This window comes from Sus scrofa, chromosome 14, assembly GCF_000003025.6.
Source record: "Sus scrofa isolate TJ Tabasco breed Duroc chromosome 14, Sscrofa11.1, whole genome shotgun sequence".
NCBI lineage: Eukaryota > Metazoa > Chordata > Mammalia > Artiodactyla > Suidae > Sus > Sus scrofa.
The window spans coordinates 82,170,691-82,197,193 of NC_010456.5; the positions used below are offsets into that span (position 1 = coordinate 82,170,691).

Below are 26,503 nucleotides of genomic sequence, written 5' to 3' on the forward strand. Positions count from 1 at the left end.
AATAGAAATAAGAGCAAAAATAAACCCATGGGACCTCATCAAACTGAAAAGCTTTTGCACAGCAAAGGAAACCCAAAAGAAAACAAAAAGACAACTTACTGAATGGGAGAAAACAGTTTCAAATGATGCAACTGACAAGGGCTTAATCTCTAGAATATATAAGCAGTTTATACAACCCAACAGCAAAAAAGCCAATCAATCAATGGAAAAATGGGCAAAAGACCTGAATAGACATTTCTCCAAGGAAGATATACAGATGGCCAACAAACACATGAAAAAAGGCTCAACATCACTGATTATAAGAGAAATGCAAATCAAAACTACCATGAGATACCACCTCACACCAGTCAGAATGGCCATCATTAAGAAATCCACAAATAACAAGTGCTGGAGGGGCTGTGGAGAAAAGGGAACCCTCCTGCATTGTTGGTGGGAATGTCAACTGGTACAGCCACTATGGAGAACAGTTTGGACATACCTTAGAAATCTATACATAGAACTTCCATATGACCCCGCAGTCCCACTCTTGGGCATCTATCCGGACAAAACTCTACTTGAAAGAGACACATGCACCCGCATGTTCATTGCAGCACTATTCACAATAGCCAGGACATGGAAACAACCCAAATGTCCATCGACAGATGATTGGATTCGGAAGAGGTGGTATATATACACAATGGAATACTACTCAGCCATAAAAAGGAATGAAATAATGCCATTTGCAGCAACATGGATGGAACTAGAGAATCTCATCCTGAGTGAAATGAGCCAGAAAGACAAAGACAAATACCATATGATATCACTTATGACTGGAATCTAATACCCAGCACAAATGAACATCTCCTCAGAAAAGAAAATCATGGACTTGGAGAAGAGACTTGTGGCTGCCTGATGGGAGGGGGAGGGAGTGGGAGGGATCGCGAGCTTGGGCTTATCAGACACAACTTAGAATAGATTTACAAGGAGATCCTGCTGAATAGCATTGAGAACTTTGTCTAGATACTCATGTTGCAACAGAAGAAAGGGTGCGGGAAAAAATGTAATTGTAATGTATACATGTAAGGATAACCTGACCCCCTTGCTGTACAGTGGGGAAAAAAAAAAAAGAAATGGGTGTTGGATTTCGTCAAAGACATTTTATGCATCTATTGAGAGGATCATGTGGTTTTTATTCTTCAGTTTGTTAATATGGTGTATCACACTGATGTGTGGATATTGAAGAATCCTTGCATCCCTGGGATAAATCCCACTTGATCATGATGTACAATCCTTCTAATGTATTGTTGGATGAGGTTTGCTAGTATTTTGCTGAGGATTTCTGCATCGATGTTCATCAGTGAAATTGGCCTGTAGTTTTCTTTTTTTGCGGTATCTTTGTCTGGTTTTGGTATCAGGGTGATGGTGGCTTCATAGAATGAGTTTGGGAGTGTCCCTTCCTCTGCAATTTTTTGGAATAGTTTCAGAAGATAGGTGTTAGCTCTTCTCTGAATGTTTGATAGAATTTACCCGTGAAGCCATCTGGTCCTGGACTTTTGATTGTTGGAAGTTTTTTAATCACAGTTTCAATTTTAGTTCTTGTGATTGGTCCATTTATCTTTTCTATTTCATGTTGGTTTAGTCTTGGAAGATTGTACTTTTCTAAGAATTTGTCCATTTCTTCTGGGTTTTCCATTTTATTGTATAGTTGCATATAGTAGTCTCTTATGATCCTTTGTATTCAGTGATGTCCGTTGTTACTCCTTTTTCATTTCTAATTTGATTGATTTGAGTCCTCTCTCTTTTTTCTTGATAAGTCTGGCTAAGAGTTTATCAATTTTGTTGATCTTTTCAAAGAACCAGCTTTACATTTCACTGATCTGTTCTATGGTTTTCTTCATTTCTATTTCATTGATTTCTGCTCTGATCTTTATGATTTCCTTCCTTCTACTAACTTTAGGACTTGTCTGTTCTTCTCTCTTGAGCTGCTTAAGATGTAAAGTTAGGTTGTTTATTTGAGCTTTTTCTTGTTTCCTGAGGTGAACTTGTATTGCTATAAACTTTCCTCTTAGAATGGCTTTTGCTGCATCCCATAGGTTTTGGAGTGTCGTATCTTTGTTGTCATTTGCTTCTAGGTATTTTTTAATTTCCTCTTTGATTTCTTCAGTGATCCATTGGTTGTTTAGTAGCATGTTGTTGAGTCTCCATGTGTTTGTGTTTTTTGCAGTTTTTTTCTTGTTGATTTCCAGTTGTACAGCATTGTGGTTGGAAAAGATGCTTGATATGATTCAATGTTCTTAAAGTTACTGAGGCTTGATGTGTAGCCCAGAATGTGATCAATCTTAGAGAATGTTCCATGTGCACTTGAGAAGATGTGTATTCTGTTGCTTTTGGATGGAATGTTCTATAAATATCTATTAGGTCCAACTGGTCTAATGCTTCATTCAGGGCCTGTGTTTCCTTCCTTATTGATTTTCTGTCTGGATGATCTGTCCATTTCTGTAAGTGGAGTGTAAATGTCCCCAACTATGATTGTGTTATTGTCAATTTCTCCTTTTAAGTTTGTTAGCAGTTGCCTTACATATTGTGGTGAACCTATGTTGGGTGTGTAGATATTTAAAATTGTTGTATCTTCTTCTTGGATTGATCCTTTGATCTTTATGTAATGTACTTCTTTGTCCCTTAAAATATTCTTCATTTTAAGGTCTATTTTGTCTGATATGAGTATTGCTACTCCAGCTTTCTTTTGATCCCCGTTTGCATGGAATATTTTCTTCCATCCCCTCACTTTCAATTTGTATGTGTCCCTAGATGTGAGGTGGTCTCTTGAAGACAGCATATATATGTGTCTTGTTTTTGTATCCATTTAGCCAGTCTATGCTTTTGGTTGGGGAGTTTAGTCCATTAACATTTAAGGTAATCATTGATACGTATGTTCTTATTGCCATTTTATTAATTGTTTTGGATTTTTGTTGCTCTTTTTTCTTCCCTTCTTTTGTTCTCTTCTCTTGCGGTTTGATGACTATCTTTAGTGTTGTATTTGAGTTCATTTTTCTTATTTGTTTTTTGTATCAATTGTAGATTTTGGTTTGCAGTTACCCTGAAGTTTTGATCTAAGAGTCTGTATAGGAGTTCCCATTGTGGCGCAGTGGAAACAAATCCCACTAGGAACCATGAGGTTGTGGGTTTGATCCCTGGCTTCACTCAGTGTGTTAAGGATCCAGCATTGCGGTGAGCTGTTGTGTAGGTCACAGATGCGGCTCGGATCCCATGTTGCTGTGGCTCTGGTGTAGGCCAGCAGCAACAGTTCTGATTAGACCCCTAGCCTGGGAACCTCCATATGCTGCAAGTGCAGCCCTAAAAAGACAAAAAAAAAAAAAAGTCTATACGACTTCAATTGTTGTTCTCTTTAACTGCAAGTGCATTCCAGTGTCCTGCAGTTATACCCTCCTCTTCTCACAATTTCTGATTTTGGTGGCATAATTGCGTGCGTATCTTTACTGTATATAAACCTTTACTGGCGAGCCTTGTCATTTGTGATATTTTTGTTTCTGGTTGCGGCCTTTTTCTTTTCTGTCTATAGAAGTTCCTTTAGTATTTGTTGTAAAGCTGGTTTAGTGGTGCTGAATTCTCTTAGCTTTTGCTTATCTCTCAGGCTTTTGACTTCTCCTTCAAATCTGAATGAGAGCCTTGCTGGGTAGAGTAATCTTGGTTGGAGGTTTTTTTCCTTTCATCACGTTAAGTATATCATGCCACTCCCTTTTGGCCTGCAGAGTTTCTGCTGAAAAATCTTCTGATAACCTTATTGGGGTTCCCTTGTATGTTATTTGTTTCTTTACCTTAGCTGCTTTTAATATTTTCTCTTCATATGTGTGAAACTTGAAAATTATAAAGCACTATAGAATTTAAAGAATCTTTCATTCAAAAAAATTGCAATGTCTATTTAATACACTTTTATTTTATTCTATTCTATTCTATTCTATTTTACTTTATTTTATTTTTTGTCTTTTTGTCTTTTCTAGGGCCGCACCCATGGCATATGGAGGTTCCCAGGCTAGGGGTCTAATCGGAGCCATTGCTATCAGCCTCTGCCAGAGCCACAGCAACACAGGATCTGAGTTGCATCTGTGACCTACACCACAACTCACCACAACTCAAGGCTGGATTCTTAACCCACTTCGCAAGGCCAGGGATCGAACCCGCAACCTCATGGTTCTTAGTCGGATTCGTTAACCACTGAGCCATGATGGGAACGCCAGTGCACTTGTATTTTAATGGTTTGTTTTAACTCATCATTTTCAGTGAGAAAATGTAGTTTAACTACTTGTGTGTACATCCTGTTTATCTCTCCACATCCTTTCATCCATTTCCTCCTCCTATTCTGTTATCCTTGCCTTCCACAAGACCAGATCAGTAGGAAAATCTAGAATACTTCAACCAACAACAGGATGTCATCTGGCAACAGAAAGTCTGCCAGAAAAGGAGCCATCTCCTCCCCATCCTTTGGGTGGGTCTAAAATAAATCTTGCCATTGGCAAGAAACACTAAAGCCTAGATCCAGACTCAGCACAGCTGTCTGTCTGAAGACGATGGCAGTGCCCCAGTCCCAATGGGCCCAGGCATCTGCTCTACCTGTGAGCCATCTCCTTGTGGGGATAGGCGCCTCTTCCCTTACACCAGCCCATTTGTCTGGCATCCTGATCACCAGCTAAATCTTCACGAAGGCTCTGCTCCCTCCCCATAGGTTGGATCTGTGTCATCGACCTTTCTTACCCTCTTCCACCTCCTCCCTCTCATGCCTAGCTACAGCTGGGAGCTCTTTAAACAGGACTACCCCAGATCCATAATGCTTTACCCTCTGAACTCTCCTGAGTGCTGCCTAACACTCAGGAGACCCTTGCTGTCAAATCTTTGCACCAGACTGCATGCACCCTTTGGAGAGTGCCATGGGCTGCGCAGAGCCCAAGATGCCCTCTGAGCCTGCCCTTCCACACCTATCCCTCCATGATGGTGCCACTTAGGCTGAGGTCAAGGCCTTGAAGGACACTGTCTTGATGCCTGAGACACTCTTGCCTGGGTGGAGTGAACTCAGGGCATCTGTGCAGGGCAGACAGTGCCTGGTAGCCTGACGGACACAAAAGTCATCTCTTCAGGGCACCTGGGACTTTTTCCTCAAAAAATATACAGAACATATATGATGAGATAATATTTCTCTCTCTGTTTTTTTTTTTTTTAGGCTGCACCTACAGCATATGGAAGTTCCCAGGCTAGGGGTTGAATCAGAACTGCAGCTGCCAGCCACAGCCACAGCTACAGAAATGCAGGATCTGAGCAGCATCTGTGACCTACACCACAGCTCAGGGCAATGCCAGATCCTTAACCCACTGAGCGAGGCCAGGGATCAAGCCTGCATCCTCATGGATACTAGTTGGTTTTGTAACCCACTGAGTCACAACACGAACTCCTAAGATAATATTTCTTTTCTATGAAATCAATAGTTTTTCCCTGTTTCTTTTCCTATTTAAGCACCTAGGCTGTTCTGTTCTCACTGTCCCAGGAAAGGTATGTTATAGCTAAAACCAAAACTGTTTTTTTAAAGAAGCCTCTTTCTGGCATTTACGCTTCCATGCCTATACCATTCTGTCTTAAGGAACAGAAAGGTCTCATAACATAGACGTAGATTTGGAAGAATTTTATAAAGGAAGTAAAGTTCTCCTTAAAGTTTAAGGCTAGCCCTGAAACTTCCAAGAGGCCAAGAGTACAGTCAGGGTCTGCAGACCATCCAGTATCTACTGAAGGGAACACACTGCAGGGCCTGTATCCAGTGAGATCTTCCTTTCAACACAGCAACTTTGCCCAATGATTGTTCAAGAAGAAATGCTGCTTCTCTGTACCCAGGTACGTTCCATCCCTCCCCATCACAGTCCCATCAATAAGCATGGATTAAGTGGTACTCTAGAGCATCGCTTCCCAGCAAACTGGGGAAATCTTTGAAGTGTTCTCATAGGAGGAAACACCATATCTAAAGCATGTTGAATATTCCTGAGCACTACATCGTGGCAGCCTCTTTCACTTCTCACAGACCAGTAACTTCCATCTTAGGCAATCTGTTCTCACACAGATACTCACATTCTTTTCAGCTTGTCTCCCACTGCCCCTTTTAGTTGCTCTCTCCCGACCTCTCAATGGAATCATACAGTAACTAGTGACATTGAGAAATCCAAAACAATATTTTAAGACCACCCTTGAAGCCCATTTACAAAGCTGTCTTCAGAGGGGAAAAAAGTAGAATTCAAGTTTGGGGGTGGAATATGTTTGGGGACCTCACACTTTGAAATTTGAAACAAGAAAAATTTATTGTTCTTAGGTTGGTTGATTCTACAAATCTTGATCAATGTTTAATGCAACCTAAAAACAAAATAAAAAGTAAATATGCTTTAATACAATTAGAACTGTGAAAATATACAAGTCACAGAAAATTAGAGCTTAGGTAATTTCTATGTGACTATGTAAATCAAGTTTTTTGATAGTTTCAGATTATTTCAAGTAAAATGCAAATTCAATATAACAATAATGTAATTGTGTTCTCAGTGTATTTATTAACCCATCCTTTCTTCTACTTCTCTTGCTATTTTCTCTTACTGTTATCTATATCCTTCTTATAGGGGTCCCATACCCACCCCTTAAATGTTGAAATTTCTCAGGGTTTCACCCTGAGCCCCCTCCTTCACATCTGCATGCACTCCTAGGTACTTTACTCACACTCCCAGCTGCACTAAGCCTATATGCCAATGACCGCTGAACTCCTATCTCCTGCTGGACCTCCCTCCTGTCCTTCAGATCCACATTGTACTTCAACTGGTCTTTGGCCATTTTTACCTGCATACCTCAGAGTGACCTGAAATTCAACATGTCCACAACTGAAGCCATCATTTTCACAAAACCTACTTTCTCTTCATATGTTCCTCAATTCAACCAATGAGAAAGCTCAAAAAAATGGTGAAGCATCCAGGCTGTCCAAGGGAGAAATCTGGGCTTCATCTTTGATTTCTTTCTCTCCTTTATCCTCTCGACCAATATCAAATCCACTCAGCTGTCCCTATCTCTGCTGTCTGCACCTTGGTCCTAGCCCTGATCACCTTGCATGTGGCTGCCTCTAATAACCTCCTAGGTGGTCTCCTGCTTCCACGCCTACCCATTCAAATCCTCGCTCCACTTTCTAAAAACACATATCTAATCCTCACATACATCTTTCGATGACTCCCACGGCACTCAAGTCCCAAATCCCTAACACGACTCACAGAGCTCAGTGTGATCAGTGTGATCTCCACCCACATCTCCAGCTTCAAATCACACCATTCTACTGGCTCCATGCAACTCAGCCATAATAGACTACTCCAGTTCTTTGAAAGCATCTCGCCCTTTCCATCTGCAGGGCTTATCTCAGGCTAGTTTCTTAAATGACACTTCCTGGAGGAGACTCACGTGGGCTAATTTCCCTGCTCTGTCCCCTGAGAGCACATTTTGGGCTTGCCCATGGACCCCAAAGAGCAGGAACTCAATATGTTTTGTTCACTGGCATTGTCTAGCTCCCTGCACAGTACTGAAACATGGCAGCCATTTAATAAGAATGTAACCACAGACTGATTGGCACCAAATCCTTCCAGCTCTACTTTCTGAACAGCTCTTGAAAACACCCTTTACTACTCCAGGCCATCAATGCCATCTCTCTCCAGATTACAAGAACCTCCTAGTGGGTCTCTGCAAATCTATCATTTCAGTCTTTTCCACATCCTGTGGCCAGATGGCCTTCCTCAAATGCAGCTTTGATCATGTTAGCCTCCATTGTCCCCAGGATAAAATATAAACTTCTGAGCCCACCTTACACATGCTCTCCTGGTCTGGCCCCTGCCTTCCCCACTGCCTCAGCTCCAATCTCTCTCTGCCTCCTACTCTCTCTATTCTCCCTGAGCTGGGTCTTCACACTCTGTGCTTTCAGCCTCCCACCAAGGGACAAGTGGATTTCCTTCAGGAAGCCTTTCCTGACCAAGAGTCTTCAACCGGGCAGTTGTCCCACCTTGTCAGTGCTCACTGACGAAGGTGACTCAATGAATCCCTCTGTCAGGCCAGTCCTGGTTTACATCCAGCTGACTTGGCTCAATTACCAACAGCTCTGCCCTTTGTTCTCAAAGCATACTGGTTTGGGCAATAAATTACCTGGTCACTCTTTTTTTGGGGGGGGGGCTGTGCCACCAGCATGTAGCAGTTCCTGGGTGGAATCAAACATGTGTCACAGCAGCAACCCAAGCGGCTGCAATGACATCACTAAATCCTTAACCCACTGCACCACAAGGAAACTCCTAATAATGACTATTAATTGCTTATCCAATTGTCTCTCCCCTAGACAAGGTCAAAAATGACCTGTTTTACTCATAACAGCATCAAGCACCATGTGTGGCACAATAGCAAACATTACATGTTTATTAAATAGCAGATGTGCTTATATACTATAAAAGCATGCACTCTCATTAAGATATTTATTTGGCTCCATGTTTTGGGTCAGTGTTGGCCCCCAAATTTTAATTTAAAGGTTATGTATTTCACCACATGCTTTTAAATACCTATTCTGAAGAGATTTTGAAATTTTCAAAGCCTCACTCTAAACATACATATCACGCTCTGCATAGGAGGGCACACTGCTACCTTAACACCAACTCCCAGCTGCTTCCCACTCAGGGCCCACACATTTGTGTGGAGCCAGACATGTGCCTGCCTGCACCCTCAGAGCCAGTAACACGCAGCACGAAAGGGCAGAAGGCCAATTAGGGATATGCTGGCATCCAGAAAACTGGTTTTCCTTCTATGAAGCAAAAGGCCCATCTGCCATCCAACCCCAGCCTCATATGCACTAGGCCTTCCTAAAGTTAAAAAAAAAAAAAAAATTCTGCTTTTCACAAAACAATTTCCTAAGGATACTTACATCAGATAGCATTGGTTCATCAAGTTCTTCCACTCTGCTCAAGTTAGGTGCCCCGTAACGATCACTGATTTCAGCCAGTGTTTTGCCTGAGTCGGCTCTGTCCTACAATCAGAGAGTTCATTTTCACTTTCAAATACATTAATACATTAATTTCCTTTCAGTTTTGATGAGACATTTCTGAATTATACCATCAAAATTCAACACTGTCAATTAATAGAATGAACACTAATACCTGTTAATGACGAGAATTCTTAAGAATAAATGCTAGGAGTTCCCGTCGTGGCGCAGTGGTTAACGAATCCGACGAGGAACCATGAGGTTGCGGGTTGGGTCCCTGCCCTTGCTCAGTGGGTAACGATCCGGCGTTGCCGTGAGCTGTGGTGTAGGTTGCAGATGCGGCTCGGATCCAGCGTTGCTGTGGCTCTGGCGTAGGCCGGCGGCTACAGCTCCGATTCGACCCCTAGCCTGAGAACCTCCATATGCCGAGGGAGCAGCCCAAGAAATAGCAAAAAAATAAAAATAAAAAAATAAATAAATAAATAAATGCTAAAATGTGTTTTAAAAAAATAGACCCAGAAATTCATGGAGTTCCTGCTGTAGCTCAGCGAAAATGAACCCGACTAGTATCCAGGAGGATTTGGGTTCAATCTTTGGCCTCGCTAAGTGGGTTAAGGATCCGGCATTGCCGTGAACTGTGTTGTAGGCCACAGATGCTGCTTGGATCCCACGTTACTGGGCTGTGGTGTAGGCAGGCAGCTGCAGCTCTGATTTGACCCGGAGCCTGGGAATTTCCATATGCCACAAGTGTGGCCCTAAAAAGAAAAAAAAAAAAAAAAAAAAAACCAAAACCACTCAGAAATTTAAAACATATCATTGCAAGTAATCATGTGGTCAATGATATCATAATATTATGGTTTTTAAAATTACAAAAACAAACTGAATGTCCCAGTTTTACCCATTTTGAGATTTTACTTTAAAGCACATCATATTGGAGTTCCCATTGTGGCTCAGCGGGAACGAATCTGACTAGTATCCATGAGGATGGAGATTCAATCCTGGGCCTCACTCACTGGGTTAAGGATCTGGCATTGCTGTAAGCTGTGGTGTAAGTCGAAACCTCGGCTCAGAACTGGCATTGCTGTGGCTGTGGCATAGGCCAGCAGCTAGAGCTGTGATTCAACCTGTAGCCTGGGAACTTCCATAAACCACAGGTGCAGCCCTAAAAAGACAAATAAATAGATAAAGTACATCATATTTGTGACTTGTTATTACTATAATACATATGGACTATCAGTTTTGATAATCTCATTAAAAATTTAGCTATTAATGCATCAAAATTAAGTTTTACATTCCAGGATATTTATTCATTTCCCATATCACAGAGTAACTTTCTTCTCACCTCTCCATGTAAGGTATCTTCACCCTTAGCTATATTTTCCATGTTCATTCTCAATTCCTATAATATACAAAAATGAAGAAAAATACTTTCAATATAATATAGTGTTTTTGATTCCATATTTAATTTTCAAATATTTTTATTACATTATGATCAACTTAACAGCAAAAATGTTGTCACTCTTAGAGCGCTGATCTGAATACACCAAAAACTGCAAATACAGTCTCATTTAACACTGTTAATAGATGATTACCATATTTTATTTATAATTAAATAGAACAGTTTAAAAAATGAAATGGGCTGAAACATTAAACCTGAAGCCAAATTACTAGCAAGTGTGAAAAGTGACAAAACAAAAACTTTAATAAACTCTTAAGAGATTTTGAAAGAACTTACAGTTAAGTAGAATTTTACACACAGTAAGAGAGAAGCAAGTATTTGTGAAGGAATTAATCTGGCCCTAGTCACTATTCAATGTGTAAGTTCTCTCTAATATTCTAAGCACATGGGAGATCTCTTTCATGTGAAAATACAGAATCCATTAACCAAGTCAAACCTACTTTCTCAAGATCATTCCCTTCTCCTGGGCACGTCTTATCCTACAACTGCATGGCTGTAGTGGGAAGTCCGTGTTCTTGCAGGACCCTGCTCCCCAGCTAAGGGATGGATACTGGACACAAACTAAGCCAGTCGGGATTCTTCCCCAAGATTCTTTTCTTGACTAAAACCCAAAACAAAGGAATCCATACCTTTCAGATGGTAGGAGCCGCAACATTATGAGACTCAAGAACCATTCAGGACCGTATCCTCACCCCTGAGCACCAAACCAGGCCACAAGGAGAGAGAAGAGCAGACACGAGAACCCTGGTGGCATTGATTCTCTTGCTCTCAAAGGTCTGGAAGACCTGGTTGTATCAGAGCCCTTCACAGTTTAGTTGTAAAACCTTTTCTTCAACCCAGGATCCCTCCAATAAATTTCCATTTGCAAATGATAATTTATTATCTCTGAAGCCACACAAAGGCCAGGACAAAAAGACATGGATGAATTTGTCTCTGAGCAAGAGATCAGGCAGCATTATGTGGCAGGAGAGGGGTGAGAAGCCAGTAGGAATATGGATTATTAAAGTTCCTGTGGCTCTGGTCACACAGTCTGACAGTGCCTGCAGATAGTGAGTAACATGAATGGGACCCTCTGGGGCTAATCCCTTCCATAAATCACAGGCTTTCTCGCACTCAGATACAGCTATCTGGGCAGCTCAATTAAAAATACTTCCAGGAGTTCCCGTTGTGGCACAGTGGTTACTGAATCCGACTAGGAACCATGAGGTTGCGGGTTCGATCCCTGGCCTTGCTCAGTGGGTTAAGGATCTGGCGTCGCCATGAGCTGTGGTATAGGTTGGCAGCTACAGCTCCGATTCGACCCCTAGCCTGGGAACCTCCACATGCTGTGGGAAGCGGCCCTAGAAAAGGAAAAAAGACAAAACAAACAAACAAAAACTTTCATTTCTCTTATTTTGATCACTGTCTTCTTGACATATGCTGGTTTTTCTTCTTTCATTTGAGATCACTGGATCTTAAGTGAAGAGAAAGGGGGCTTGAATGTATATGGGTGTGCACATGCATGGATATCCATGTGTCCTACCACGTTCAGACTAACATAACACCAGCATCTCTATTTCTTAAAAGTATGTATAGAGATTTGGATTTATCCTTTTAAAAATCTCATCTTTTTGACTCACAAAAGTAGTTTGCTGATACTTGGGCTATAACAGGACTGACTTATTTTATTTTGTAAAGAACAATTCTCAATAGATTGATCTCTTATTGTAGAATGATGAGTATAATACATTGGGAAGAAAAGACTAAACTGAGTTATCCTGAGAGCTAATTAATTAATTAAAGCCCATTTTTAAAAAAAATTTAATTTACCCTTCCAACTTTTAAAAATTTCTTTTAATAATATGCGCTCATTTAGGTCATTAATAAATATATTCTATAAAACCTGCTTCTGTTTTAAGTTTTAAATATGGAATCAACAGAGGAGTAACATTTGAGTAACAGATACTAGCTATAAGTGTACAATATGAAATTTCCAGTTGAAAAGTATAACTCAGTCATACAAAAATCTGGTCTGTATGAAATATTTTTTGCATATATGGAAACATTGGCCAAACTGAAGGCTTGACATAAGACAAACACAATCAAAGGGGATGGACTTTTTTTTGATGCATGTTAATGAATAGTTTATTTAAAGAAAGCCATGAAAAATCCATATAAAAACAGACTTTTAAATGTAAATCCCTGTTGATAATCCATCTAACATCAAGAAAAGAGATGTACTATTATCTCAGAGATCAGAATACTCCCACTACTACAAAGAACTTAACCTTCAGCATTAGCTCCCATAATTAGAAATAACTATCTCTTGACTACAATGTTGACAGTATCAATGTTCACAAAGGAGTCTCACATACACAATTTTGTTTGATCCTTACAACAACCCAGTGAGATGCTAGAAATAATATTACACTTTTAGCCCTACTTTTCAAAAAGGTAAACTGAGACTGAAAAAGGCTATAGAACTTAAGTCACATAAATAATGTGTGGCAGGTCTTAGACCATGCTATAACAACTGGAAGAAACAGTCTGCAAAGTCTAAGAGGCTTTAAAATAAAACAGATTTTTATAAAACTTCAAATTACCCTCTCAAATTGTTCTTGAGCTCTCTGCAGTTCTTCTATTCTCTGTCTCTCTTTTTCTTGCATTTCCAACTCCAGCTGGAATGCCAGCTGTTGCTGAATATTCAGAAATAAATAAGTCACATTAGAGTCATACCAATTGCAAGGAATTTACTCTACTACAGTGAAATGTCCCATGATAATAAAGTTTACACTCACCTAAATTGCAGAACTTGCAAAAATAAATGGTCACAGTCACCTAACATGTTAGCTTTTTACAAATATTTCCTAAAGTAAAATTAAAATGTAAGCCTCCTTAATTGCTAATTTTAGAAAAGCAGTATTGGTACAAAATCAAGTCATTTTCTCTGTTCTTGAAGCTACAAATAAGAGTATAATCATTTTTTTCAGATAAAAATGTCTTTAAGGATGGATCTTCAAATAGCCAAACCTTGGTTGTAGAATAGCAGATAAAAAGATTTTAGGTATACTATTTGAAACCGGAGAAAATCAACAACAAATCTGGTCCCAAATTAACATATATCCTAGCCATGCAAAAACAGAGGTCAACAGAGTAAATTCCTTTGGTCAATCCTGACCTAACTCCTGTTTTTGTACAGCCTGCAAGCAAATTTTTTTTTTGGCTGTGGCATGCAAAAGTTTCCGGGCCACGAATAAAATCTCCACCATAGCAGTGACAACACTGGATTCTTAACCCACTGAGCCAGCAGGGAACTCTGAAAAATGGTGTTTATACCTTTTTAAATGGTTGGAAAATATCAGAATAATGATGTTTCATTACATATGAAAAATATATGAAATTCAAATGTCAAGTTTTAAATAAAGCTCTACTGAAACACTGCCATACTCATCCACTCATTTACTGTCTGTGACTGCTTTTGCCCCACAACAGCACAGCTGAGTATTTGCAACAGAGACCACAGGTGGTGCTCTCATTGCCTTGCACTACTGCTCAGCACACTACAAGTCACAGTTCACCCTCATAAATCACAGCACCGTATCACTATACTGAGACATTGTCAAAAAAAAATCAGTGCCATCATACCAAAACAAGAAAAAAGTGGATTTTGAATGTTTGCCTTTTTATACATAGTGGCACGTGGTTTACTATCAAATTAACTGGCAAAGAATGGTGTTTCTTATGCAACAACACTGTACTAAAAGAATACAGTAAATATCAACATTACCAGAACACTCATCACAATATTCTCAACTAACATGAATGCAAAGGTCAGAAATATTAGAGAGTTTAAAACAGGATTATTTCATCAGAGAAGAATGTCTTCACAAAATTTAAAAATGACAAGGAGGCTGCAATGAAAGTTAAAATTTTCAAGTGGCTCATCTGTTAGCCAAGCAAAGAAATACATTAATCAATGGTGATGTAATTAAAACAAATTTGAATTCAGAGTCTAAAAAACTTAAGATTTTTAGCCTTTTGGTGAAAACAGTTGCTCAAAGTATCAATGACACAGGGAGCAGCATCAATAGTCAATTAATGACAAGGCAAATGGTTTTGAGTGGTTTTTCCTGGCTATTGATGAGCAGAAAAATGTTCCCAACACTGATCAGTTGCTGCTATTTATCAAAGGAATCAATGCTAAGTTTGAAGTAACTGAAAAAAAATCAACCACTATGAACAGTCTTCATGGGGCAGTAATACAGGCAGAATATTTTCAAAGACATTGAGAAGAACCTTAATTCACTACAACCAGATGTGAAATCTGCTAAGATATATTACAACCAGTGGTGATAAAATTATGTGTGGAACAGGAGTTCCACTTTGGTGCAGCAGAAACGAATCTGACTACTGTCCATTAGGACATGGGTTTGATCCCTGGCCTTGCTCAGCGGGTTAAGGATCCGGCATTGCCGTGAGCTGTGGTGTAGGTCACAGGTGCAACCTGGATTTGGTGTTGCTGTGGCTGTGGCACAGGCTGGCAGCTGTAGCTCTGATTCGACCCTTAGCCTGGGAACTTCCACACACTGCAAGTTCAGCCCTAAAAAAAAAAAAAAAAAAAAAAAAAGTATGTGTGGAACAGAAAAAAGCATAATTGGACAAATTTACAAAGTTTGTGGAAATGGTGTTTGAAGCCTATGAGTTTTCATTGTATGATTTTTTTTTTTTTTTTCTGTCTTTTTAGGACCCATCCACAGCATATGGAAGTTACCAGGCTAGGGGTCAAATTGGAGCTGTAGCTTCTGGCCTATATCACAGCCACAGCAACTAGGGATCCAAGCCATGTCTGCAACCTACACCACAGCTCATGGCAACTCCAGATCCTTAACCCACTGAGCAAGGCCAGAGATTGAGCCTGTGTCCTCATGGATACTAGACAGATTCGTTTCTGCTGAGCCACAACAGGAACTCCTCATTATATGATTCAAGAGCAGCTACTTAGATGAAAATATTTGACTCTATCACGTGTTTCTGAGCCAGCAATGTTGAAACCGAGTCCCTCTAAAGTCGAGTTTCCTTACTGGGTTTATGATTCATCTCCCTATCCAAAACTTTATTCCCTTTCTTGTCCCCTCTGACCTCAATCCTGTGCTAACTGAACACTAATCAACTAGTCATATGATTAAAATTGCTATTGTCAATAACATTGTTCATGTACTAAAATTGCTATTATAGATATCATTAATGTAGAACTCAGGTTTTTCTCCAGGAGAAGATGAGCTAACAGACTCCGAAGACATGGGCCACCTGGCCAAAGAATGGTAAACCAGAAACATCCTGAGTCCCAAAGGAGCTTATGTTGAGTTTAAAGTGACTGAAAAATAATTGCTGACTGAAAAGTCAATGATTAAGAAATGTCACAGAAATGTTGCAGCAACACAGATGGACCTAGAGATTACCATACTAAGTGAAGACGGACAGAGAAAGATGAGATATTACATAATATCACTTATATGTGGGATCTAAAAAATAGTACAAATGAACTTATTTACAAAAGAGAAACAGACTCACAGATGCAGAAAACAAATTTATGATTACCAAAGAGGAAAGGGGTGAAGGGAATAAATTAGGACCTTGAGATTAACAGATACACAGTACTATACATAAAATAGATAAGCCAGGTCCTACTATATGGCACAGGGAACTATGTTTAATATCTTGTAATAAACTATAATGGAACAGAATTGAAAAAAAGAATATAAATGTGTGTGTATATATACAACCAAATTACCTTGTTGTATACCTGAAACTAACACAATATACAAATCAACTATATCTCAATTAAAAAAGGAAAAGACATGTCACAGAAATGTCACAAGATGATTAATTCTAGCCCCTCTGCTCTTCCCCTTTAAGAAAACCCCTAACTCAACGACCAATGTGGAGTGAATCTGAGCCTTGTTTCCCATTCCCTTGCTTAGCACCTTACGATAAATACTGCACCTTTCTTCACCACAACCCAGTGTCAACAGATTTGCCTTCAACACACCTTGAGTGAGCAGAGCCAAATTTGGTTTGTAACAGTGTCAACAGTGACTTTCATTTACCTTTATGATCTTAAACATCATTGGTTCCGTAATTTTTTGTCAGATAGAGAAGCTGAATATATCTTGACTTGCCCTACAAACCAACAGGTCCATGGCCTAACAGTGGTAATGTTTTATTGCGAATTTTTGAGCTAAGGCTAAAACTGACTTTAAGAACCATCTTCAAACACAATTATCAAACATTAAATAGATTTGGAAACTAGCTTTTGCTGCAGACTTAAAGATTTTTAATCAATTTGACTGAAAAGCATAAGGCAAAACAGCATTTATATGTAAAACTTAATGCTGCAGGAAAGTCATTTCAATAACAACTAATTTGTTTGAATCACAATGTCAAGCTGCCTCATACACTTCTACTGCTATCAAGAAACTAGATTTCCATTCCCACACAAATCTGTGGCAGATTTTCTAAGCTCAAACTGTAGTTCTAGAGTGTTTTTAGGTCTTGATATAAGTGCAAAGGAAATTTCCACATTTCAAAATCCATTTAACTGTGCGACTGAGAAGATTTTACCAACCCTCAACTGGAAGAATCCACAAGATAATGATATGATAAGGACAAATATCAAGAGAAAAACCTAGCAGAATTCTACAAGTGCCTTCTGAGAGATGAATACACTCAAAATTTTGTGCACATGGGCAGATATCAATATTTGGCAAGAACCTATTTGTGTAAAAAGATATTTTCAAAGATGAAACACATAAAATCTCACTACAGATCAGCATTAACAGATAAACATTGTTGGAGTTCCCATCGTGGCACAGCAGAAATTAATCCAACTAGGAACCATGAAGTTGCAGGTTTGATCCCTGGCCTTGCTCAGTGGGTTAAGCATCCGGCATTGCCATGACCTGTGGTGTAGGTTGCAGACACGGCTCAGATCTGGCATTGCTGTGCCTGTGGCCAGCAGTTACAGCTCAGGTCTGATTCAACCCCCAGCCTAGGAACCTCCATGTGCTGTAGGTACGGCCCTAAAAAGACAAAAGACAAAACAAAAAACAAAACCAGATAAACACTGTCAATCAATTTTGGTAATAGAGAACATTATTTTTTAACTCCAACTAAGTAAAATGCTATCTTTAGGAGTTCCTATTGTGGCACAGAGGAAACGAATCCGACTAGGAACCATGAGGTTGCAGGTTCAATCCCTGGCCTTGCTCGGTGAGTTAAGGATCTAGTGTTGCTGTGGATGTGGCATAGGCCAGCAGCTACAGCTCTGATTAGACCCCTATCCTGGGAACCTCCATATGCTGTGGGTGTGGCCCTCAAAAAGACAAAAGACAAAAAAAAAAAAAAAAAAAAGCTATCTTTAAAAAGGGAATGTAGATGTTCCCACTGTGGAACAGTGGGTTAAGAATCTGACTGCAAGAGTGCCAGTCATGGCCCAGCAGGTTAAGAACCCAAATAGTATCCATGAGGATGCGTGTTTTAATCTCTGGCCTTGCTCAGTGGGTTAAGGATCTGGCGTTGCCATGAGCTTTAGTGTAGGTCACAAACGTGGCTCGGATCTGACGTTGCTGTGACTGTTGCGTAGGCCAGCAGCTGCAGCTCTGATTCAACCCCTAACCCAGGAACTTCCATGTGCCACAGGTGTGGCCCTAAAAAGAAGCAGCAGCAAAAAAAAAAAAAAAAAAAATTCTGAATGCAGGCGCTTGGGTCACTGCAGAAGAATGGGTTCAGTTCCCTGTGGCATGGCACAGTCGATTAAAGGATCCAGTGTTGCTGCAGCTGCAGCACAGGTCACAGCTGTGGCTCAGATTCAATCTCTGGCCCAAGAACTTCCATATGCCACAGGTGTGGCCATTAAAACAAAACAAAACAAACAAAAAAAGGGCAGGGGATGTAATTCTTCTCAGTAGTAAGCCTACATTACAAAAAAATTTGCATTTGATTATTATTTTTAAAATTTTTATTTCATCAATAAAACATTTGTAGAAAATTGTTTTCTCTCTTGCTATATCTACATAATATACCTACATAATATCCCATAATATCTACATAACATCCTCAATTTTGCCTCTTGACCTGCAAACCGTAAAATATCTAACAGAAAGAGTCTGCCAACCCCTCAGCAATTTCTCACCATTAACCTAGTGCCACCCCATAAACAAGTTTATACAAGCTCACTCCATTAAGAGCATTTTAAAACTATTTTAAATTCATTTTAAAAATAATACACTTTTGCAAATAAAAACATAATAAACAGTGACTAACATTATTCACAAAGGGCTGTTAAAGGCAATTTCTTCATATTTCTGTATCATTCCCACTAAGATAAAAGTGATGGACTAGGTAGCCGAAATGTAGGAACACTACCATTCAATCGACTTTCAGAAATTGGTAGAGAAAGTGAAATAACTCTAATCTCTCAACAATAACCCAAAGTCCAGTTGTTACATACCAACCACACTGATCAACATCACCAGTTTCTTAACATTTTAAGGGAAATGTTCAAAACCCAATTGCTTTTCTTCATACATGAGTAAAACCATCTTAGAAAGACATTCAAATAAATTAAAAAAGCTTTTCTTCCAAAACAAGCTCTTAAATAGAAAACAACAATAAAAATATTTCCATATTCACAAAGGACCCAGGCTTGTGGGAGAGTGCCTAAAATTTCAATGAATTTCAAGTAGCGGTATTTACTACCACTGCTCTTGAAACAGACAAGCGGGTGACCAGAGTCCTGACCCTCCAGCTCATTTAACTCTGGGGACATGGAGAGGCCTCTCTATTCCTCTTCATCTCAGCCTCTCTCTCTCTCTTAAGCTCTTCTCTGTTGGTCCATCTCTCTGCATGTCCCTTCTCCTCCTCTCATCTATCTCTGCCCACCAATCCACTCCTCTAACTGGCCATCACATCTTCTGCAGGATATCACTATATCTTCCATATTCAATACAAGGCTTAAGGTTTGATGCACAGGGGATGGCTCCATATTGATACAGCCAGAGAAGTGTTTGGTTTCTGGTATCACCAAATTTTATCTAAGTGAAAAAGAAGATGAGTCAAAGAGAGTTAAGTATCTCCACATCTGTGATCTGTCTTGGGGAAGGAGAACTGCTGAGAGGGTCTCCTTCTTCTGATAGACAGGGAACAAATATCAGGTCCAGGAGCTGGAAGAGGCCGGGCAGATCCTCACTTAAAGCTGGGATGATGGAGTTCCTATCATGGTGCAGCAGAAACAAGGTTGCGGGTTTGATCCCTGGCCTTGCTCAGTGGGTTAAGGATCCAGTGTTGCTGTGGCTGTGGTATAGGCTGACAGCTGCAGCTCTGATTTGACCCCTAGCCTGGGAACCTCCATATGCCACAGGTGCAGCCCTAAAAAGACAAAAAAAAAAAAAAAGCTGGGGTGACTGCAGCAGATACTTGACTACCTGGGTGGTTGTTTGACATCCAACTCAATGCTATGCAATTTCCCCACAAAAATAAGCCCAGTGACTAAAAAAGCAGCAGCAAAGGCTTTCTTTGACAGCCAAATCCACCTAAGGTGTCTGAATTATCCTATTCCAGTATCAAGGATGGGAAGTAAGACAAAGAAGCTATTTTCCATGTTTACATTTTCTTTTTTACCCACACAGCCAAATAATAGGCTTCTTTCTCTTTCTATAACATACAAACTGGAGTTGAGACTGTAGAATTAGGTAGTGTACAATAGGAATAAACGGGAGGCTTGAACTTGGTTTAGAAGCTCTCCATAAATTAAATTAGTCCAGGAGTTCCTGTCGTGGCGCAGTGGTTAACAAATCTGACTAGGAACCATGAGGTTGCGGGTTCAGACCCTGCCCTTGCTCAGTGGGTTAAGGATCCAGCACTGCCGTGAGCTGTGGTGTAGGTTGCAGATACGGCTCGGATCCCATGTCGCTCTTGCATAGGCTAGAGGCTACAGCTCCGATTCGACCCCTAGCCTGGGAACCTCCATATGCCGCAGGAACGGCCCAAAGAAATAGCAAAAAGACAAAAAAAGAAAAAAATTAAATTAGTCCAGAGCCATTTGAGAAATTTCCCCTATTTGGTTTACACTCCATGACCTACCTCTTCAACCATTCTCATAGCAACATCTTTAGCACCCCAATCCTGCTAACCCAAACTCACTTCAGTCAAAGGGTCTGCCTGTTCCACCTCTTCATTCATATCTAAGCCTGAGTGAAGAAAACCACATAATCACAAAACCAAGCCAAAAGGCCCCATTATGACTGCTTATTCTCAGGGAATTCAGTGCTACCAAGGGATGTGAAGTTTCCCTGGTCAACTGGACTTCTCCAAAGCCACCGTTTTAACCCTTCACCCCTCTCTCCACACTTCCTATCTTACTCACCACCTCATTGTGAGCAGATGATCATGCTCCCTACTTCATAAAAAAGAAACTGCTTTCAATTTTGGGCCACAAGTAGGGAGTTCCCATTGTGGCTCAGTGGTAACGAACCCAACTAGTATCCATGAGGACATGGGTTCGATCCCGGGCCTCGCTTAGTGAGTTAAGGATCTGGTGTTGCTGTGAGCTCCGGTGTAGGTTGCAGACACAGCTCGGATCTGGTGTTGCTGTGGCTATGGTATAAGCTAGCAGCTGTAGCTCTGATTCGATCCTTAGCCTGGGAACTTCCCTATGCCACAGGTGTGGCCCCAAAAGACAAAACAACAAACAAAAAATTTTTGTGCCACAAAGAGTTCCCATTGCGGCTCAGCAGCTTTAGAACCTGACACAGTGTCTGTGAGGATGTGGGTTTGATCCCTGACCTCATTCAGTGGGTTAAGGATCCAGTGTTGCTGTGGCTGTGGTGTAGGCCAGTAGCTGCAGCTCTGATTTGACGCCTAGCCTGGGAACTTCCCTATGCTACAGGTATGGCCATAAAAAGAAAAAAAAAAAATTGTGCCATAAAACCTACACATCACATGTACCTACATCTTCTCCTCTTTTCCTGAATCAAAGAAGGGTCTTCCACCTGCCTAACCTATGTTTCAGACCCAACTTTTTCTGATCTCCATGTAAAGCTAACTTTAAGAATAATCCACTTTATTTCTTTACTTCAACCACTCCCCCTCCCACTCTGTTCCTTAAGGGGAAAAAAAAAAAAAAAACAAACAAACAAACAGAATTCCTTCTCTGAGAATCTTGAAAACATTATCTACAGCCACCATTTCTATCTCCCCTGCTTAACCCCAGCCCCCACACACTGCTCCCGCCAAGGTCACCCGTGGACTTAATGAGCACTTGGCAGGTTCTGATCTCACTGGACCAGCCATAGACATGGTTGACTACTCGGGTCTCAATGAGACATTGTCCCGTTGGCTTCTGTGACAGCTCACTCTCTGGATTTTCTTCCTACCCCACTGCTTCTGCTTCTCCAGCAAAGAAACACAGAGAGACATAAGGATGAAGATACATGAAAGCCACATCTAAGCAACCAGAGATGAGTTTTTCAGCACTCGGGTTGCACCACACAGAGGCTGACACCACCAATTCCAGTCACCACTGAACTCTTTTGTCTCACCTGCTGAAATAGGAGCTCTTCTGCTTTAAGTCTCTCCATCATTTCCTGCTCCATCAGAGCTATTTGTCTTTCATGCTCCAACTGGGCCATTTCCTCTTGTCTCTAGCATTGTTTTAAAAACAACATCATGTGACATCAGGTAAAACAATTTTTGAAAACATTCTTAAAAGCATGTTAATCTCCAACAGCAGGGAAAGGATTAAACAAATTATAGTCTGTCCATTTGGAAACTGCATAATAATTTTGGGAAATGTGTGTTTTATTTGAACAAAGAGCACAAAATTAAAATTATGAATTGAATATGATCAAATTACGTTTAAAAAATCTTAACATGAACACGTAGAAAAAAGACTAGAATATCTAAAAATACTTAAAAATCTAAATAGAAGTTTTTTGTTTTTTGTTTTTTTTTTGTCTTTTGTCTTTTTTTAGGGCAGCACCTGCAGCATATGGAGGTTCCCGGGCTAGGGGTCTAATCTGAGCTATAGCTGCCGGCCTACACCAGAGCCACAGCAACACCAGATTTGAGCCATGTCTGCAACCTACGCCACACTCATGGCAACACTGGATCCTTAACCCACTGAGTGAGGCAAGGGATCCAACCCACAACCTCGTGGTTCCTAGTCGGATTCATTTCCGATGCACCACGACAGGAACTCCTAAATAGAGGTATTTTGTTTTCATTTTTCTACTTTCACTTTTTCAGGTAGTCCAAGTTCATGTAATAAACATACCATTTTTATAACAGAAAGAAATGATAATGTCAAGCTTTAATAAAAAATGAAGAAGCTGGACCAATTATTTTACTCTTCTAATTTTAGGAAAAAAGATCCATACTTACCAGTTGCTCCCTGGTCACATTTTCTTTATACTTGTAAATCCACAATGCCAAATATTCTATTGGATCCACTGGCCGCATCCTTGCCACTTCTGCAAGCCCTTGAGTTAGACATGTCCCAAGATTCTTTTGAAGATACTCCGTCTCCATTTATAACTGCTAAGTAAAAACTTCTAAAGGACAAACATTTTGCATTAGTGCAGGAGATTTTTGATGAAGGCACAATCAAAGTAGAGACAAGTAAGGCCAACCAAGCAGCATATCCTGTCACCAGTCATGGGAACCTGCCATTAGGGATGGCGCAAGCAAGCTGGCTCTGGGGAACTTCTAGCATTTTCCAAAAATGTTCCACAGTAGTTGCTACAACTAAAATAGTTTCAAAATCCTGAAGGATCCTTGATTCCAAGAGTCAGAAAAGGGATACTGTCATTATTGACCATGAAATGGCTATATGGCAAGTGATGGCTCACTTAATCCTCGCATTCAGATACAAAGAGAATAAGTGAACAGCCCAGGTGGCACATGATGCACAGGGATCACACCCAACTCTTGATTCCAGAGTCGTTACCCTAAATGATTTACTAAGATGCTCCTCCCAACCCCTGAGAGATGTTTCTAGAAAATATCACAATAGTACCTTAAAGTTTTAAAAAGTCCACATACCTTAAGGCCAAAAAATAAGAAAAAATTAAACCTTCAAAGACTAGCACATGAAGCTCTTCATGCTCTGGCTCCACTTTTCTTTCCAAGCTCACCTCCAGAAATCTTTTCTGCTTCCAACATACTCTGGGCTCTAACCATACAGAACATCCTGTCATTCTGCTGCTCACACCTTGTGCAATTCCATCTCCATCATATGTGCCCGTGATGACCCCTCACTCTCAGTTTGGAGACTATCTCCTCACCTGCAAGGCATCAATCATCTGTCATTCCCCCTTGCTGTGGCTGCTACCACCATCTCCAGGCAACACAAAGACAGCCGTCCTTCCCCCAACAGCTCACATGACCCTTATCATACTGCCTGAGCATTATCTGTGCATGGACATGTCTGTCCCCCCACTAAAGGATAAGCTCCTCTAGCTCCTCTAGGAGTGTGTTTTAATCACAGCACCAACAGGGCTGGCTCTCCACGGCAGCAAGTGAATGAGTTTCTCCACTCTCCCAGTAATGTCCCAGTCTATTCAGTTATGAATATGGACAGGAACGATCTTAGATCAGAGAGATGAAAGAAAGAAGGAAAGAAAGAAAGGAAGGAAGGAGAGAGAGAAAGAAAAAGAGAGGAGAGAAGGAAAGAAAGAGGGGAGAGAAAGAAGGAGAAAGAAAGAAAAGAAGAGGAGTTGCGGTCATGGCTCAGTGGTTAATGAATCCGACTAGGAACCATGAGGTTGCGGGTTCGCTCCCTGGCCTTGCTCAGTGGGTTAAGGATTCAGCGTTGACGTGAGCTGTGATGTAGGTTGCAGATGCACCTCGGATCCCGAGTTGCTATGGCTCTGGCATAAGCCGGCAGCTACAGCTCTGATTAGATCCCTAGGTTGGGAACCTCCACACGCCGTGGGAGCAGCCCAAGAAATGGCAAAAAGACAAAAAAAAGAAGAAGAAGAAAGAGGGGGAAGGAAGACAGAAATGCAGTAACCACTCTATCTCAGGTGCTTTGAAGAAACTGATCACCTTGCAAATTACCATTAATGAATCCAGACTCCTCTGAGAATCTGATGAAATGTATTCATTATTCAAAAAATATATATTGATACAGCAGAAACTGACAGAACATTGTAAATCAACTATAACAAAAAAGAATATATATAGGAGTTCTCATCGTGGCACAGTGGTTAATGAATCCAACTAGGAACCATGAAGTTGTGGGTTCAATCCCTGGCCTTACTCAGTGGGCTAAGGATCCGGTGTTGCCATGAGCTTGGTGTAGGTTGCAGACTCGACTCGGATCCCGCATTGCTGCGGCATAGGCCAGCAGCAAAAGCTACAATTCAACCCCTAGCCTGGGAACCTCCATATGCCATGGGAGCAGCCCTAGAGAGAGAGAGAGAGGGAGAAAGAGAACTTATTACATGTCAGGCATGAGCAATTATAGAAGACAGAATGCCAGTGTGTCTTGACCTGTTCTGGAATAAATGTACCTAACATTCTGCACAAAACCTCAGAAACAATGACCTTCTGAGTTTCATCCATATACTCCAATAGTGCTCTGTCTCATAATGTGGTGGCAGAGTACAAAATGGCATAATCCCATGGAGTAGAATTTGGAAATGTGTAGAAAATTACATATGACTTTACATTTTGACTCATCAGTCTCACTTCTGGGATCTTATCTTACAAAAATATGAATATATCCACCGGTTAGTCTGCACCATTACTAAGAATAGCCAAGTTTCGACCTCCATCCAAATGTTCCTCAATAAAGGACTGATGAGATACAGCAACACAATGGATTTTTGCGCAGAAAAAAAAGAGAAAGAGGAAGATCCCCCAAATTAGGAGTGATCCCTAGGACAAAGTGTGAAGTGAAAAAAAGCAAGATGCATAAATTGCAGTTTATATGCCGCCTTTATATTAGCAACAACAGTGGAGAAAGGAACGCTAATACATATATACAGTCATAAAAACAAATTAAAAACTGGCACAAACGAACCTAATTCCCTATCAAGCTAGTATTGATGTCTTATTACAGCTGAGTATGGAACACAGTATCTTCACTGCACTTCTTCAAAGACAAAAATAACTACATTGACAGCTTAATATCATTTGGAATGGAATAACAATTAAAAAGGGAGCCGATTCCTGCCGCTGCTCCTGAAAGATAACACATGGGAATGGGCCCGTGGTTCCTAAGGAGAAACCTCCAGTAAAGGGTTAGTCTCACATCTAGGCAGCCTGCATCGCATTATCAGCGGAACCCAGGTGGAACTCGTTACCTCGTTTGGCTTATTTCTTGTTCCTGAATTAGCGACATACCCATCTGAAAAGCCTGTTATAAGTAATGCTATTTTTTATACACACCAACAGCCATCCTGGCTCAAGAGAAGAAAGCATCTTCCCACAGAAAGAGCTGCCTCAAGCCTGCATAAGCTGTCACAAGAAACAGAAAGAGGTTCTTCGCTCCTGCTTGGGAGAAAGGTGGCCAGTGGTAGGGTTGCTTTTTTTGCAAACAAAAATACAGGATGTCCAGTTAAATTTCAGATAAATAAGGAATGATTTTGCATTATCCTATATTGTGCTAAAAAGCTATTCCTTATTTCTCTGAAATCAAATTTAAATGCGTACCCCGAATTTTATCTGGCAACCCTGGATTCCGAGCGCTTCGGTTGCTTTTCTATCCCAGGTCCCCGGCAGGGTGCCCGCCTTCCGTATCCCTCCAAAAGGCATAGCGCCGCTCACCACCGAGGAGGAGGAGGAGGCCGGCGCTGAACTAACCTTCCCGAAGCTCGGGGAGCATGGGCGTCTACTGCCACCGCAGCGCTCACAAGGTCCAACTGCAAAAACTGCCTTGGTTCGCAGGATTCAGCCCAGCACCTGAAGCAGTACTTCCACAACTGCGCCTGCGTCCTCTAAGCCGGCGCGGGACGCAGGCGCCTACCTACCCTCTAGTAGCGTCCTGTCGC

The 26,503-nt window shown here is 40.8% G+C and overlaps 1 protein-coding gene across 3 annotated transcripts; it reads right to left on the reverse strand.

Moving 5' to 3' along the window:
- On the reverse strand, window positions 6,314-26,470 carry DYDC1 (DPY30 domain containing 1). 3 transcript variants are annotated; one of them, XM_003133089.3, is made up of 7 exons: window positions 26,316-26,470; window positions 22,890-23,059; window positions 22,049-22,150; window positions 13,055-13,147; window positions 10,356-10,412; window positions 8,957-9,058; window positions 6,314-6,384 (listed from the first exon to the last, which is right to left on the reverse strand). In XM_003133089.3, the coding sequence occupies exons 2-7, from the start codon at window positions 23,034-23,036 to the stop codon at window positions 6,355-6,357; spliced, it is 531 nt and encodes a 176-aa protein (XP_003133137.1). In that variant the 5' UTR covers window positions 23,037-23,059; window positions 26,316-26,470; the 3' UTR covers window positions 6,314-6,354. The 3 variants fall into 3 exon arrangements, with proteins under 3 accessions (XP_003133137.1, XP_020928666.1, XP_020928667.1); XM_021073007.1 differs by lacking the exon at window positions 26,316-26,470 and adding an exon at window positions 23,642-24,175; XM_021073008.1 differs by lacking the exon at window positions 13,055-13,147 and having other exon boundaries at window positions 26,316-26,455.

Coding starts and splice junctions, on each gene's coding strand:
- DYDC1 (XM_003133089.3), bottom strand. CDS start 23,036: ATGGAGACGGAGTATCTTCAAAAGAATCTTGGGACATGTCTAACTCAA. Junction 22,151..22,889: donor ATGTGACCAGGGAGCAACTG/GTAAGTATGGAT, acceptor AAACAATGCTAG/AGACAAGAGGAAATGGCCCA. Junction 9,059..10,355: donor AAGATACCTTACATGGAGAG/GTGAGAAGAAAG, acceptor CTCTGATTGTAG/GACAGAGCCGACTCAGGCAA.